Genomic DNA, 13322 nt, shown 5'->3' with positions numbered 1-13322 from the left:
CCCCCCCCCCCCCCCCCCCCCCCCCCCCCCCCCCCCCCCCCCAGAGAGAGAGGGAGACACAGAATCCGAAGCAGCTTCCCTGAGCCGTCAGCACAGAGCCCGACGCGGGGCTCGAACTCCCAGACTGTGAGATCGTGACCTGAGCCGAAGTCGGACGCCCGGCTGACTGAGCCACCCACGCACCCCAAGTCTCTTGTGATAAGAGCCTATGAGAATGAAGATTACAAGATAAGACCTTTTCTGAGGCTCCCTCTGATGCAGCCCCCTGAAAGCCTGGCGGGTCGGCTGGGGCCCAGCCCAGCTCCCCACCTGCAACTCGATCCTCTCTCACGTCTCTGGTGGGACCCGTGCCTTGGATGAATCAGGGCGGCTGAGTTGGGGACGGCCGGTGTCTGTTCTGACCCTCCTGCGGCAGTGAGGACGAGGAAGTGTCTTTTGTAGCAAATGCGGAACAAGTGTTACTTAAATGGAAAATGGAAGTCCCGGGTGCACAGCTTAGGAGGAGCCGCGGCCCCGGCACGTTCCTGGCCACGCTGCCAGGTGGCTTTCTTTGGTGGCATTCCCTCACCGTGGACGCCATACGGGTGTAACTTCTCACGCGGCGAGTGTGTATCAGCCTGTGATTCAGGCGCTCGTTCCGAGAGGGAACCACTTACGACAGTCATTTTCTGACACTCAGAACACCGTGGTACCTTCCTCTCTGTCCCCTCCCATCCCCCCGCCCAGCCCAGATTTTTGCCTTTTTCCTCAACGATCTCAAGACTGAGGACACCTTAAAAGTCGTGTTTGGATTTTTTCATTGTTCTCCGGGTCAGAATGAAACACATACAGGCATGCGAACACGATATGCCCGAGCGCTGGCTCAGTCTCCGTGGCGGTGCAGTGAGATGCTAGAACCCTGTGTCCTTCGGGGTGCTGACCGGCAGCATCATGGAGTCCTGCACTCGGTGCCAGCACTGCATCAGGCCGTCGGAAGGCAGGGAGGTTTCTGCAGACGCTGAGGGGGCCTCACAGTTAACGTGGTGGGCAGAACTTCCACGCAGAATCACCTAGAACAGCGACGGGATCCAGTAGCAGTGGGGGGGTGGAGGGGTGGGGACGGGAAGAGGGACGACCCCTTCGGCTCACCAGCAGGGGGGCGGGGGCATCTCTGTGAAGCCCCCGCTGCCTCCCCATTGCCCTGAGTCTGAGAGAAGCAAACCCAGTAGAACTGTGTCCCTCTTGTGATTGGCCAGCAGTAAAGTCTGATGCTGGGGAGGGAGTGGTGACGTGGGAAGAGTGAGAAGATGGGCCTCACTCTGCAGCGTCAGGGAAGACGCTCTGGGCTGTAAACTCAGTTGGGAAAACTGTCCACCGGGGGTGTGCGTCCACAAGCATTGTATCTGCCCCAAGCTGATGTTGGACGTTCGCAGTCCCCAAGGAGAGCTGCAGCTCGGCAGGTGTCTGAGGCGGCCCTGCCCTTGGCTCACCGTGCTCTCGTGAGACCGTGGAAGGGGCCGGAACACAAACTGTCTGACCCACCCCCCACCCCCCCGCCCCAGGTTCAGACTGGAAAACAAATGAGAATCGCAGTGATGTATTTAGAATATAGCTGTGTAATCGTAGGCTTGTAACGTACGTATTAACAAGTTAAAACTTTAAGGAGAACAGATCAGCCGAGAATAAAATCCCTATCGTAGAGGAACGGTTGAGACAGTCAGGGAGCTAGTATCTGGAAAAAACAAGTATTAAACCAGTTCGAGAGAAGGTAGCCAGTTCTGGAGGACAGAAAGGTGATCCCAGTACCGGACTCCTGGCATCTGCATGTGCAAGGACACCCTGTGTTATGTGGGGTCACGCCCTGGAAAAGAAAAGGAACCTGGATCTGCAAATCGAGAGTGCACAGAGTCTCAGGGACATTTACCGCAGGAGCTTGGTGCCCAGCTACACTGTTGAACTTGGAATGAAGTCTTTGGCTGTCGGTTGGCTGCATATCCAGGAGAGGGAGGTGTGAAGGTTGACATCAGATGTCTGGCAGGCGGGGGGAGAGAGAGAGAGAGAGAGAGAGAGAGAGAGAGAGAGAGAGAGAGAGAGAGTGTGTGTGTGTGTGTGTGTGTGTGTGTGTGTGTGTGTGTGTGTATGTGTGTGTGTGTGTGTAGAGGCCTTTGCCAAGAGGGGAAGTGTGCTGGAGGGGGCCACTGGGGCCGAGGGCAGGCCAGGGGTGTTGTAGCTCTGTTCCGGACAGGAGCTTATGTGCATTTTTAGATGTCCGTGGGGTTGTCAGGAAGGCGGTTTCTCTTTGAAGACGGTGCAGTCTGGCGAGGGGGAAGATGGGGCGGGGGGTGAGTCTATACACACAGCTCGGCCCCTGGCATCTGGGGCACCGAGCAGGGCACCTGGAGTGAGACCAGGGCTTCCCGGGGTTGCCGACACTGGAACACAGGCTGATGAGATGAGGCGGGGGGCCAGGCAGAGAAGCGGGGTGGTCTCCTGAGTGGGAGCGGCCAGCGTGCTCCCCGCTTGTGGGCCTCCCGTGGGCTCTTGCCACATTCAGTCTTTCAGGAGCCTCCCCCGGGCGTTCTCCTTGCAGAGGCCTCTGGTTACAGGGGGCCCCATACGCGTACATTCCTGACCCTTTTCTGATTCTAGAACGTAGGGCGTGGGCCCTAGAGCAGATCTGTGAGCTCGAGGCCACGGGGGAGGAGCAGAGGAGCCGGGGAGTTGTGGGTGAGGAATGCGGTAGGATGCGTGCTCGTGCTCGTGACGCCAGAAGTAAGGACTTCATGTCTCTGTCCTGCAGGATAAGGAGCCCCGGGGAATCATCCCGTTAGAGAATCTGAGTATCCGGGAGGTGGAAGACTCCAAAAAACCAGTGAGTATTCGGGGGGCAGGGGGACAAAAGGGACGGGTGTAGCGGGTCTTTGACAAGGACTGAAATTGCAAAGATCCACTTAGAACTGAAAAGTAGCGTCGTTCCTCTAACGTGGCCTGCTTTTAAAACTATCTTCCGCGTTCAAACCAAAGATGAGGCAGTAAGTGACCTCTTCGTTCTGTCCGTGTGGCTTCGTGTCACCTGTTGAGTGTCACACGAGGGATGGAATTGTCCCTGCTTAAAAGGCAGTGGCAGGCGCTCATGATGGGGCCACTCGTGGGAGGCCCTTCGGGTACCTTACAGATCCCTCTCCTTGGGAGTCCGGCGACGCGGCTGGGGGCGGGGGCGGGGGCTAAACCGCATCCCTGTGACGTCCGGCTCTCCCTGCTTTCGGTTTGTTGGGAGCAGGACAGACGTGTGTGTATCTGGCTGGTACCTTCGCTATCAGCCTTGTTGACGTGCAGCCTACGTTCTGCAGATTTCCACCTCTAGGCTCCTCTTCCCCGTAGGGAAATCCGCATCGCCTATGTTTTACGCAGGTCAGGACAGTCTTTTGAGGGGTAAAGTAACGTTGTTTCTGTGTCGGTGGGCAGCTCTCTCAGATCCTTGTCGCTCTGTCCCTCTCTTTTCTGATTCTCAGAACTGCTTTGAGCTCTACATCCCCGACAACAAAGACCAAGTGATCAAGGCCTGTAAGACCGAGGCCGATGGGCGGGTGGTGGAAGGGAACCACACGGTCTACCGCATCTCAGCCCCAACGCCCGAGGAGAAGGACGAGTGGATTAAATGCATCAAGTAAGTGGCATCTGAAAACAGACCTGCTTTCGCCTGACAAGGGCTCTCACCTCTCGCAGGCACTTACTTTTCAAATTTTATTTATTTATTTTTTTGAACAAGAGTACAAGTGGTGGTGGGGGGGGGGGAGAGAAAGAGAGACACAGAGAGAGAGAGGATCCTAAGCAGGGCCCGTGCTCAGTGAGGAGCCCAGCACGGGGCCGATCCCACGACCCTGGGATCATAACCTGAGCCGAAGTCAAGAGTCGGACGCTCGGGCTCCCAAGTCACCCAGGTGCCGCTCTCAAATGCTTTATTGCTGCGGCTGTTGAGTGCCGCCCGTCTCTGTCCTGGGTCCTGTGTGAGAGCTGGAATTCCCAGGCTGCTTTTCAGTGGGTCTTTATTTTTTTTTTTTATTTTTTTATTTTTTTTTAACGTTTATTTTATTTATGAGACAGAGAGAGACAGAGCATGAACGGGGGAGGGCCAGAGAGAGAGGGAGACACAGAATCGGAAACGGGCTCCAGGCTCCGAGCCATCAGCCCAGAGCCCGACGCGGTGCTCGAACTCACAAACCTCGAGATCGTGACCTGAGCCGAAGCCGGCCGCTTAACCAACTGAGCCACCCAGGCGCCCCTCAGTGGGTCTTGGGCTGCTTGACCATGACAGCGTGTTTAAGAGAGCACCTCAAACCGAGGCTTCCCAAAGTGCACCTCGTAGACCCGAGGAGGGGGCGGGTGACCGGGCTGACAGGCACAGGTGCCGTTTGTCCAGCTGGTCTCCCACGTCGTAGGAAGCAGGTCTCGTTTTCAGGACGGCAGCTCAGTGGAGATAAAATATCATCACGTTTCGTGAGTCTCCCTCGGTGGTACGTTGTCCCGTTTACAGGGGAGGAAACTGAGGACCGTGGAGGTCGTGTAATTTGCCCAGAGTCACATGGGCGCGACCCAGGGTCCCAAGACAGACTCGCACCGTTCACGGCTGCGCTGTGGGGAGGGAACAGGGTTGTCAGGGTTACGGAGGTACAGACAGCAGTGGCCCCGGGCTCGGCTCTGCCCGCCTGGCTGAGCAGCACGGTGCGGGGGTGACTGTGGCGAGGGCTGTCCACCTGTGGCGAGCCGCCGCCTCCCTCCCTGGGACCTCTGTGGGGCCTGTCCAGACGGCCATCGTGCCCGCGTGTCTGAGAGCGCGTCCTTGCTCTCCCCGTCGGGTGCTTGGTCCGCCAGGCGTCACCGGCCCTTTCCTTAGTCTGCTCGTTACCGGGCTCTGTGACTCCCCCGGAGTCCAGGGGGGTGGCCCTGACCGGGTGACCTGAGGCCCTGCAGCCCTGCACGGCCCCCTGTGACGGGCGCTCTCCCGCCCGGGCCACAGCCTGCTCCTGAGGGGGGAGCACTGTAGCTTGGAGTCTGCTGTGGTGGCAGGGCCAGGGTGAAACAGCAAACAGATGAGTGAAGGCGGGGCAGAGGACAGACTCACCCAGAGTCAGCCCAGAAGTCCTTCCTGGGCGCGTCGCCTGCCCTCCCGCCAGACTTCGGCTTCCCCACGGTACGGCGGTGAATGGCGGGCTCCCTGGTGACTGGGCACGCCTCCCACCCCTTCGGAGCGATGGGGAAGGCTCCCGGGACGTCTGGGGGTGAGACCGGGTCACGTGGTGGGCATGCTCAGCGCGCCCCGGGCCCTGGTAGCTTCTCCCCACCGCCCCTCGATGTGTGGCATCTGCAGGGGCCCTGTGTGACCCTCGCCCAGCAGACGAGGCTCCAGTGTCCCTGTGGACGCTGGGTCGTCATCACCAGAAACGAGACAGAGCCCTCCGCTTGTGGCGAGCACGGGGTGCCCCAGGGAAGGGCTGGTCACTAGATGGTACACGTGAGACGAGACGTACACGGTGTGTTCGCTAGCCGGCATTTGAAGAAACACTTAAAAGCCCTCCACCGAGGTCTGGGCAGGGGAGTCGCCATGCCCTGGGCATCCTGGGCATCCTGGGCAGTGAGTGGCCCTCGTCCACGTATCCCATGCTGTTTTTACCGTACATCTTATAAAAAGCACTTAATTCTTTAATCCTTATGGGACTTACGCTTAGTATGTGGTTCGAGGTGAGGGATACAACTCACTCCCTCAGCCGAATGGACGGTCGTCCTGATAGCTGATTCGCCAGTCGAGGCGCCCTCTGCGGTTTTCCCACGCCCCCGTGTGTGCGTGGCCCACGGGCTGTGGACCCCTTGTGTGATCACGGGGGCATCAGAGCGTGTTTTGTTCTGTGGCCGCTCACGGCCTCCCCCACGCTGCTCTTTCAGATGGTCTGCTCTGCAGCCGGGGAAGCTGGGCGTTGTGCGAAGTCAGGTCCACTGTTGCGTCCTTCAGGGAGCGTGCACACAGGCCCTCCCCGGGGCCGCTCTGCCCAGCACCGCCTCGTCTCCGGTGCGGGGTTCACACTGTTGGTGCTCTCTGGGCGCCGTCTCCTTACCCTTCACCACAGCCTGGGGAGTAGACGCATCCCGTTTTCCAGATGAGGACACTGAGGCACACAGCAAGGCCCATCCCAGTGTCCAGAGCCACAGGGGTGGTGCTGGTGCTCAGACTGAGCCCGTGACTCCAGAAGCCACGCTCCTGGCGGCCGTGCGGCCCTCAGCCTCGGCGCCGTGGCTCCCGACACTTTAACTGATGCCTTCGTGGCAAGTGCCCTCGGGACACGTGCCGGGGACTGTCGGTTCTCGCTGCCCCAAGGAGCCGTGGAGACACTCCTCAGGGACACGTGACCTCGGTTGAGCAGGTCGCAGTCAGTTGGCCGAGCGGTCATCCACCCTGGTCGGCGGGGCTTGCGAGCTCGTGTGGAAAGTAGTCCGCTCGTGGAAGGCTTCAGGACGCCCGCGCCGCAACCTGCTTGCGAGCTGGGAGTGACGGTGACGCGGGGCCGGCCCTGCCGTCACCATTCTGCGCGGTGTCTCCGGGGCAGGGCCGGGACACAGGCTCCCTCCTCACCGGGCTGTGCACACAGAGCGGAGCAGGCCTGGCCGGCCGCTCCCCGAGGGCCCAGCGAGGGTGTGGACGGCCCAGTTGCGCGGCTGTCGAGTCGGTGTGCCCGGGACAGACCGCCTGCCGTGGACGGGTCGGGTAGTGTGGCGCCCACGGTCTTCGTGGAGCTCCGGTGCCACACTCGTCCTTCTGGGCTGGAACGCGGTTCCATGCTGCCCGTAAGTCTAGGTAGAAACAGGCAGGGAACGCTCCGGAATCGTCTCGTCACACGCACCGTGTGTCTCTCTCGAAGCTCGTGTCCCTTCGGTCGTCGTGTAGACCCCGTGGAGGTTGGCCCCACTGCCTTGGCCTTTGTGGTGGCCGTCGAGCGGGGCAGGGGGCACCCGTGCTACTGCAGGAGCCCCAGCCTGGGCTCGTCTCCGGGCCTGTTCTCAGTCTTGTCTCTTTTGTCCCCTCTCTGTGTCCAGAGCAGCCATCAGCAGGGACCCTTTCTATGAGATGCTGGCGGCGCGGAAGAAGAAGGTCTCCTCCACGAAAAGACACTGAGCCTGCGCAGTGAGCGGCCCCCGGCGTGCGAGGCGTGCGAGGCCCTGGGCTCTGTCTCCCGTCTCCCCCCACGGGCGGGGCCGGGCTGCCGAGCAGGGGCGTCACCTGCTGGGAGTCACCCCGGATTCCTAGACACTGGCTTCAGCTCTCGCTGTCTGTTTTTAAGTGGGAGAGGGTAGGCGGTAGCACCGGCGGGGAGGGCGGGGATGCCCGAGCGGCGGGGGGGGGGTCTTGAGCCTTTCTCTCCGGAAAGAACAGAGCCCAGCCCGTCGGCAAACCTGCCCCCTTCAGGTCTCTCGCTCGGCAGGTCTGACAGCGGAGCTCGAAGCCAACTGGTTACCTCTCGGTTATCTCCCTGTGAAGAAGCCTTCAACCCTGCACCGAAAACACACGTGCCGATACATTAGTATATGCTGAGAAAAAAGTGGAACGGAAGACAAGCCACGTACTATAAAGATATATTTTTGTGTTTTAAAAGAAAGAAAAAGTTAAAGTAGCGCCTTTGCACGGCGTTCTGCTGCCCGGCGTGGTGGCCTCCGGGGCGGCACGTCCCCGGGCAGCTGGCGGGTGCCGCGGGGGCTCCGACCCGGCCGGGACTCCGTGCCCCGCGGCCTGCGGCGGCCCGCGTCTCCCTTCCAAGTGCCGGGGGCGCCGAGGGGAGGAGAGGGTCCCGGCCGCTCATCTTCTCTCTTTCCAAATCCTTCTTGTTGGGCTTTAAGTTGCAAGGTCAGCCTTTTCCTTGAGCTAAATACCCAGTAACCAAAACTGTGAGGACGGTGACCCCAGCGAGGTTCCGGCTGATCTGCTTCTGACTTGGTGGCTCCCCGTCCCCCAGACCTTCCTCCTCGTTTTAGAGGACGGGGGTCTTCCCTGATCACCTTAGGTCTTCGGCTCCTCTGCCTCAAAGCCAGCCCCGCCCTGGGCGCATATTTGGGGGGGGGGGCCCCCGAGAGGCAGGTGGGGCGAGGGGTGACGAGGCCGGCCTCAACTGGAGCTGGCCTCGCCCCTCCTAACTTACGGTGTGAAGGGAGCCACGAAAGGCAGTCGTCCTGCTGTTCTCTCAGGGACTCTCGGGGCCGCTCCTGCCGCTCGTCCGGGCTGGATGGCGCCCGGCCCGGGCCATCCCGGCGCCCCCAAACGGCCGGGGACCAGGCGGTGCACGCGCTGCCTCACGGAAGAGGAGCTGGCGGTCTCCTCGGGCCGCGCCACCCCTGCTCCGCCGGCACCGTTGGGTGGAAATCGCTTCCGTAAAAGGGCACGAAGGGGGTGCTGAGCGGGGTGCCCTCTGGGGCCCCCCACTTCATACAGGTCCTACCGGGGCTCGTGAGGGCGGCGGAAGGGGGTCTGGGCTGGATGCCCGCGGCCGGCCGGGTCCCGTGCCCCGGTTCTGGCCGATAGCAGAGAGGCCCCTGCGTCAGTATTCGTCTATTTATCAGAGGTGTACATAATCCGTGTATAGTTTTTCTCCTTTTAGATTATTTTGTATTTGTTTAAAAAAAAAAGAAAAGTTTTGTCAAAATATAAAATATGAAGAAATGCCTGAAAGTTGTCGACAGGGTTTCAAAAAACTTATAATTATTATCCCAGTTGTCTTGCGTTTGTATTTTTGTTTCTTTGTTTTGTTCTGTTTTGTTTTTTTTGGCATTGGAAACGAGCGCCAAGGAACCGCAGCGAATAAACTCCACGTCTGCCCAAAGCAGCTGTGTTGTGTGCGGCCTCCTTTGTTCCCTGGTGACCGTGAGCAGGAGGGCCGTGGCCGTCTGTCCGCGGTCCGCCAGTAACGCACGTGGGAAGTCGGGCGAGGCGCTGTCTTGTGCTCTGCAGGAGACCGCTCACCGCTTGCCCCCTTTTGTCTCAGAGAAACAAGGGACCAACCTCCAACGTCGAGCTAAGGTCGAGAAATGTGCCTTCGGCTGGTGGAACATGCGTCGCGTGTTTCAGCTTGCAGACGTGCCCACGCGGCACCGGGGAAGAGTCGCGGGGAGCCGGAACCGCCCAGAACACGGACGGGCCCGGGCCTGCCCCTCACTGGCGGTCCTTCCCCTGAAACAGCAGCGCGTTCCCGTTCCCGTCCTTGCTTCTCGCGGGTTTGGGGCGCTTCGCCTCCAGGCCTTCTCGATCTCTGCGGGCGTCTGGAGCAGGTAGCGTCTCCTAAACCCGTGCGCCGCGGTCCTCTGCAAGGGGCGTCTCGGAGAGACCAGCGTTCCTTTGCGCGCTTGGGGCCGGCGCCGCCCTTTTCTGTCGATCCCAGACCTCTTGCTCACAGCCCAGCCCTCCCTTCTGCGCGGGAGCCCTTCCCCCGTCTGTTCCCGGGATGTCCTCCTCCTCCCAGAGACCCCGGCCCAGCCACCCCACCCCACGTCCCTGCCACGTCCCTGGACTCCCCATCACCACCTGCACTACACTGACTCTCTTCTGTTGGGGAAGGAACGCTCTTTGTCGTACGGCTGGCTGAGTCTTGGGTTGGTTGTTTTTTAAGTTTATTTATTTTGAGAGAGGGGCGGGGAGACAGAGAATCCCAAGCAGGCTCCGTGCTGTCCGCGCACAGCCCAACGCAGGCTCGAACCCACGAACCGTGGGATCGTGACCTGAGCCGAAATCGAGAGTCGGACGCTCAACCGACTGAGCCACCCAGGCACCCACAGCTCGCTGAGTTTTACGTATCCACGCTGCATTTAAATTGTACGGTGGTTTGTCTCACCCCAGGCAGGGTCCCCCAGAGCCTTCCTCACTCCGTGCTCGTAAACACCACAGGGAAGCAGGAACCACTTGGTCCTGCACACAAGAAGCTTCAGGATCTGTGCCAGAGGCCCTTCTGGACGGGGCTGCTCCATCACCGGCCGATTTGGGGGCCACCACTCTTTAGGCCTTCATCACCAAGGGCCCTGGCCTGACCGAGGGCCAGAGAGTGCGAGGCGTGACCCGACACTCTGCCGGGGTAGCGAGAACGTCCCGATTCCAGCCCCCAGCCCCCCACGACCGCTTGGCTGAGCCCAGCGGGGCCGGGTGTTGGGCCAGCCTCCCTGAGAAGCCGCCCAGACCCCATGAACGCAGGGGGCTTTGCCGTGCCTGCCTCTGCCCGGTGGGGTTCGGGGGAGGAGGGCCTGAGCAGAGTGGACGTGGGGTCTGTTTTGCTCTTCACTTGGGTTGCCAGGAAGCTCAGGGTCAGGGGCGCAGTCAGTCATGCGACCCGGTCCTGCTTTTTTCACTTACCCTGCTGCTTTTATTTTTATTAATAGACGGTATTTTTTAGAGCAGTTTTAGGATTGCAGTGATACTGAGGGGGCAGTACAGAGATTTCCCGTTGGCCTCCTGCCCCCGCATCGGCACAGCTGCCCTCCCCCCCATCCGCATCCTGCCAGGGGGTCCGTGTGTTACAGCTGACAGGCCTCCACTGCCACATCAGCATCCCGCAGAGCCCACAGTGGGCACTCGGGCTCCCTCTGTGGCTTTGGACAGACATGATGAGCTGTAACCATCGTTACAGCATCATACAGAAGACATCCGCTGCCCTGGACGTGCTTCCTGCTCCCCCCGTCCGTCCCTCCCTCCCCGCTGGCCCCCAGCAGCCGCGTTTTGACCCTTTGTCTATTCTGTTCTTACCGTAACATCAATCTGAATTTATAATCTCCATCTTTTTTTTTTTTTAAAGCAGAAATTTAAGGGGGCGCCCGGGTGGCTCAGTTGGTTGACTCTTGATTTCATCTCAGGTCACGGTCTTGTCCTGAGATCGAGCCCCACACCGGGCTCTGTGCTAACCGTGCAGAGCCCGCTTGGGATTCTCTCTCTCTCTCTCTCTCTCTCTCTGTCTCTGCCCCTCCCCTGCTCGTGCCCTCTCTCTCTCTCCCCCCCCCCCACACACACAAAATAAATAAACTTCAAAAAATGATGATGCGATTGAGAACTTAAGGCAGAGAATGCTTTCTGAGAACTGACGACGTGGCTGGGGCTGGAGCGGCCCCTGGCCTTCCCGGGGAGCACGTCCTAGCTGCCCTGGGGCTCCTCCTGGGTGCCTGCCGCTGGCAGGGCGGACGCCAGCTTTGAACACGGGGCACCCCCATGCGGCTTGGGTCTCCGCCTCGCCAAAGGGGCTGGCTGCCTGTGCGCTCGTCAGGGTAAGCGGGACGCGTCCCCAGAACCCGCGCGCCTCAGCCCGGCTCGCCAGCCGTCAGCAAGAACGGACTGTTCGCAACCAAGGCAGGTGTCTCTCTGACAGAGGCCACCCCGCGTAGACGGGGCCGTAGAGATGAAGCCCGTCTTTCTTCAGACACGCGGACCTAACGGCATCACGAGACACATTTGGGTGTGCGGCGCCACCGGTGGGGGGGGTGCCACCGGCTCCCCCAGAGCCACACGGCACCTGACGTCATCCTTTCTCTTCCGTGCTTGAGCTAGTCTGTCCCCGAGGCTCCCACGGCACCTGTTTGAAGACTTGCTAATCCCGTTATCTCCTAGGAATCAGCAGGGTCTCCTTTTGTTTTCTGAGGGAGGTAGAGATGCTACTCCCTCACCTGAGCTCTGATCTTGACAAACCAGCCCTCCCGGTCGTAACGAGACTGTCTTCTCGGGACGTGTGGGGACGCACCGTCTGGCAAGAGCTTGTGTGTCCGCCTCACCCAGGAGTCCCCATGGAAGCGGTTCTAATTATTTGTGGGCCCCAGGCCCCTCTGTGAAGCCAACATGAGCTACGGACCATCTCCACGGGACACTGCCCAGAAAGCCCTAAGTGCAGATCGGCAGAGTCCCCCCTCCTGAGCCCCTCCGCGGGCTCCGACGGAGTAGCCCTGGTCTAAGCCTGCCCACGCTTTCCATAGCTCAAGGGGGGGGGGGGGGCCCTCACGTAACGGGAACCTGGGAAGCTGCATTTCAGTCCACACACGATTCGCCTGTTCGCTCCGTGTCTGTTCCCTGAGGGACCTCAGTCCGCTCGCCCCACGGCAACACGAACACCACAGACGGGGGCGGCTTAGCCCGCGGAAACGTACTCCTCGCAGTTCTGAGGGCGGGGAAGTCCAAGATCAAGGTGCCGGCCAGTGCAGTTCCTGGGGAGGCCCTCCTGCCTTCTCACTGTGTCCTCTCAGGACGGCCCGGGGGGACGGAGGGTGTGGGGGGGGGGAGCAAGCTCTCCCGTGTGTCTGGAGAACCCGGACCAGTGCAGTCGGCAGAGGAGACGTCAGAAGCGACCCCAAGAGGGGGGCATCTGCCAAAATGACTCTCGCCAAGCGTGTAGGCGGAGAGCTGGAACCATAGCTTCCTTAGGCACCCGAGACGGCATTCACCTTCCCCAGGCAACCGTGTGACGCTACTGACCACGTCAGCCAACTCTGCTAACGCCCGGATGGCCGATAACACCGCAAAGTAGCGCGACACCCCCGGGACTCAGACGCCAAGTTTGTGAGCTTGGCATGACACCTTCTGGGTGCTGGTGGCACCCTCCCTTAGAGACTGCAGGGAAGCGTGGGCTGCATCAGGGAGTCCTTAACACGTGCTGGCCCCACGGGGCATCAGTGCAGACTCGAGGGGGCACCTCACCCAACGTCAGGTGCACCGTGGACCCAGAGTCTGGAGAGCCTATTGAAACCCAAGGTTGGGGACAGGGGGTGTGCCGAGGAGGCTAGGTGACTTTACGTTGACCCCGGGTTGAAATGGAGACAAGCAGGGGTGCCTGGGGGGCTCAGACGGTTAGGTGTCCGGCTCCAGCTCGGGTCACGATCTCACAGTTTGTGAGTTCGAGCCCCGCGTCGGGCTCTGGGCTGACAGCTCGGAGCCTGGAGCCTGCTTGGCATTCTGCGTCTCCCTCTCTGTGCCCTCCCCAAATTGTGCTCTGTCTCTGTCTCTCAAAAATAAATAAATAAATAAATGTAAAAAAAAAATTTAAAAAGAAACAGAAGCAAGCAAGGAGTTAATACAAGTCACTGGACATTCCTCGGAGGCGGACAGGCAGGTTTCCAGGGAGCAGGGCCCAGACCGCAAACGAGCAGCCCGCGCACGTTCAGAGGTAAGTGCAGGTGCTGTGCAGATGAGGGCGCGCCTACGTGCAGGTGTAGGTGTTTGTTGGGACGTGTGTTGTGTTTCAACTTCCCAGCGCTTATGACTTCACCTTCAACTTGGGATCCAAGGGCTGGGTCTGGAAATGTCCGCAGACAGAAGAATGTTCTTGAGACAGGTGTGTGAGGAA

General features: G+C 60.2%; 1 protein-coding gene across 3 annotated transcripts in view; it reads left to right on the top strand.

Annotated features, from left to right (window-relative positions):
* CYTH1 (cytohesin 1) overlaps nt 1–8843 on the top strand; it is an 80029-nt gene extending 71186 nt beyond the window's left edge. For all 3 annotated transcript variants that reach the window (XM_040456559.1, XM_040456558.1, XM_040456560.1), the window contains exons 11-13: nt 2780–2851; nt 3492–3646; nt 7066–8843. In XM_040456559.1, the coding sequence (XP_040312493.1) occupies nt 2780–2851; nt 3492–3646; nt 7066–7144 (306 nt within the window). In that variant the 3' untranslated portion in view covers nt 7145–8843. The remainder of the gene's footprint in view (nt 1–2779; nt 2852–3491; nt 3647–7065) is intronic.
* Nucleotides 8844–13322: the final 4479 nt, after the last annotated feature.

The sequence above is a fragment of the Herpailurus yagouaroundi genome, unplaced genomic scaffold, assembly GCF_014898765.1.
Source record: "Herpailurus yagouaroundi ecotype Mexico unplaced genomic scaffold, PumYag 217, whole genome shotgun sequence".
Lineage (NCBI taxonomy): Eukaryota > Metazoa > Chordata > Mammalia > Carnivora > Felidae > Herpailurus > Herpailurus yagouaroundi.
The sequence above is the reverse complement of the archived record's forward strand: the minus strand, read 5'-3'. Positions and strand labels throughout refer to the sequence as shown.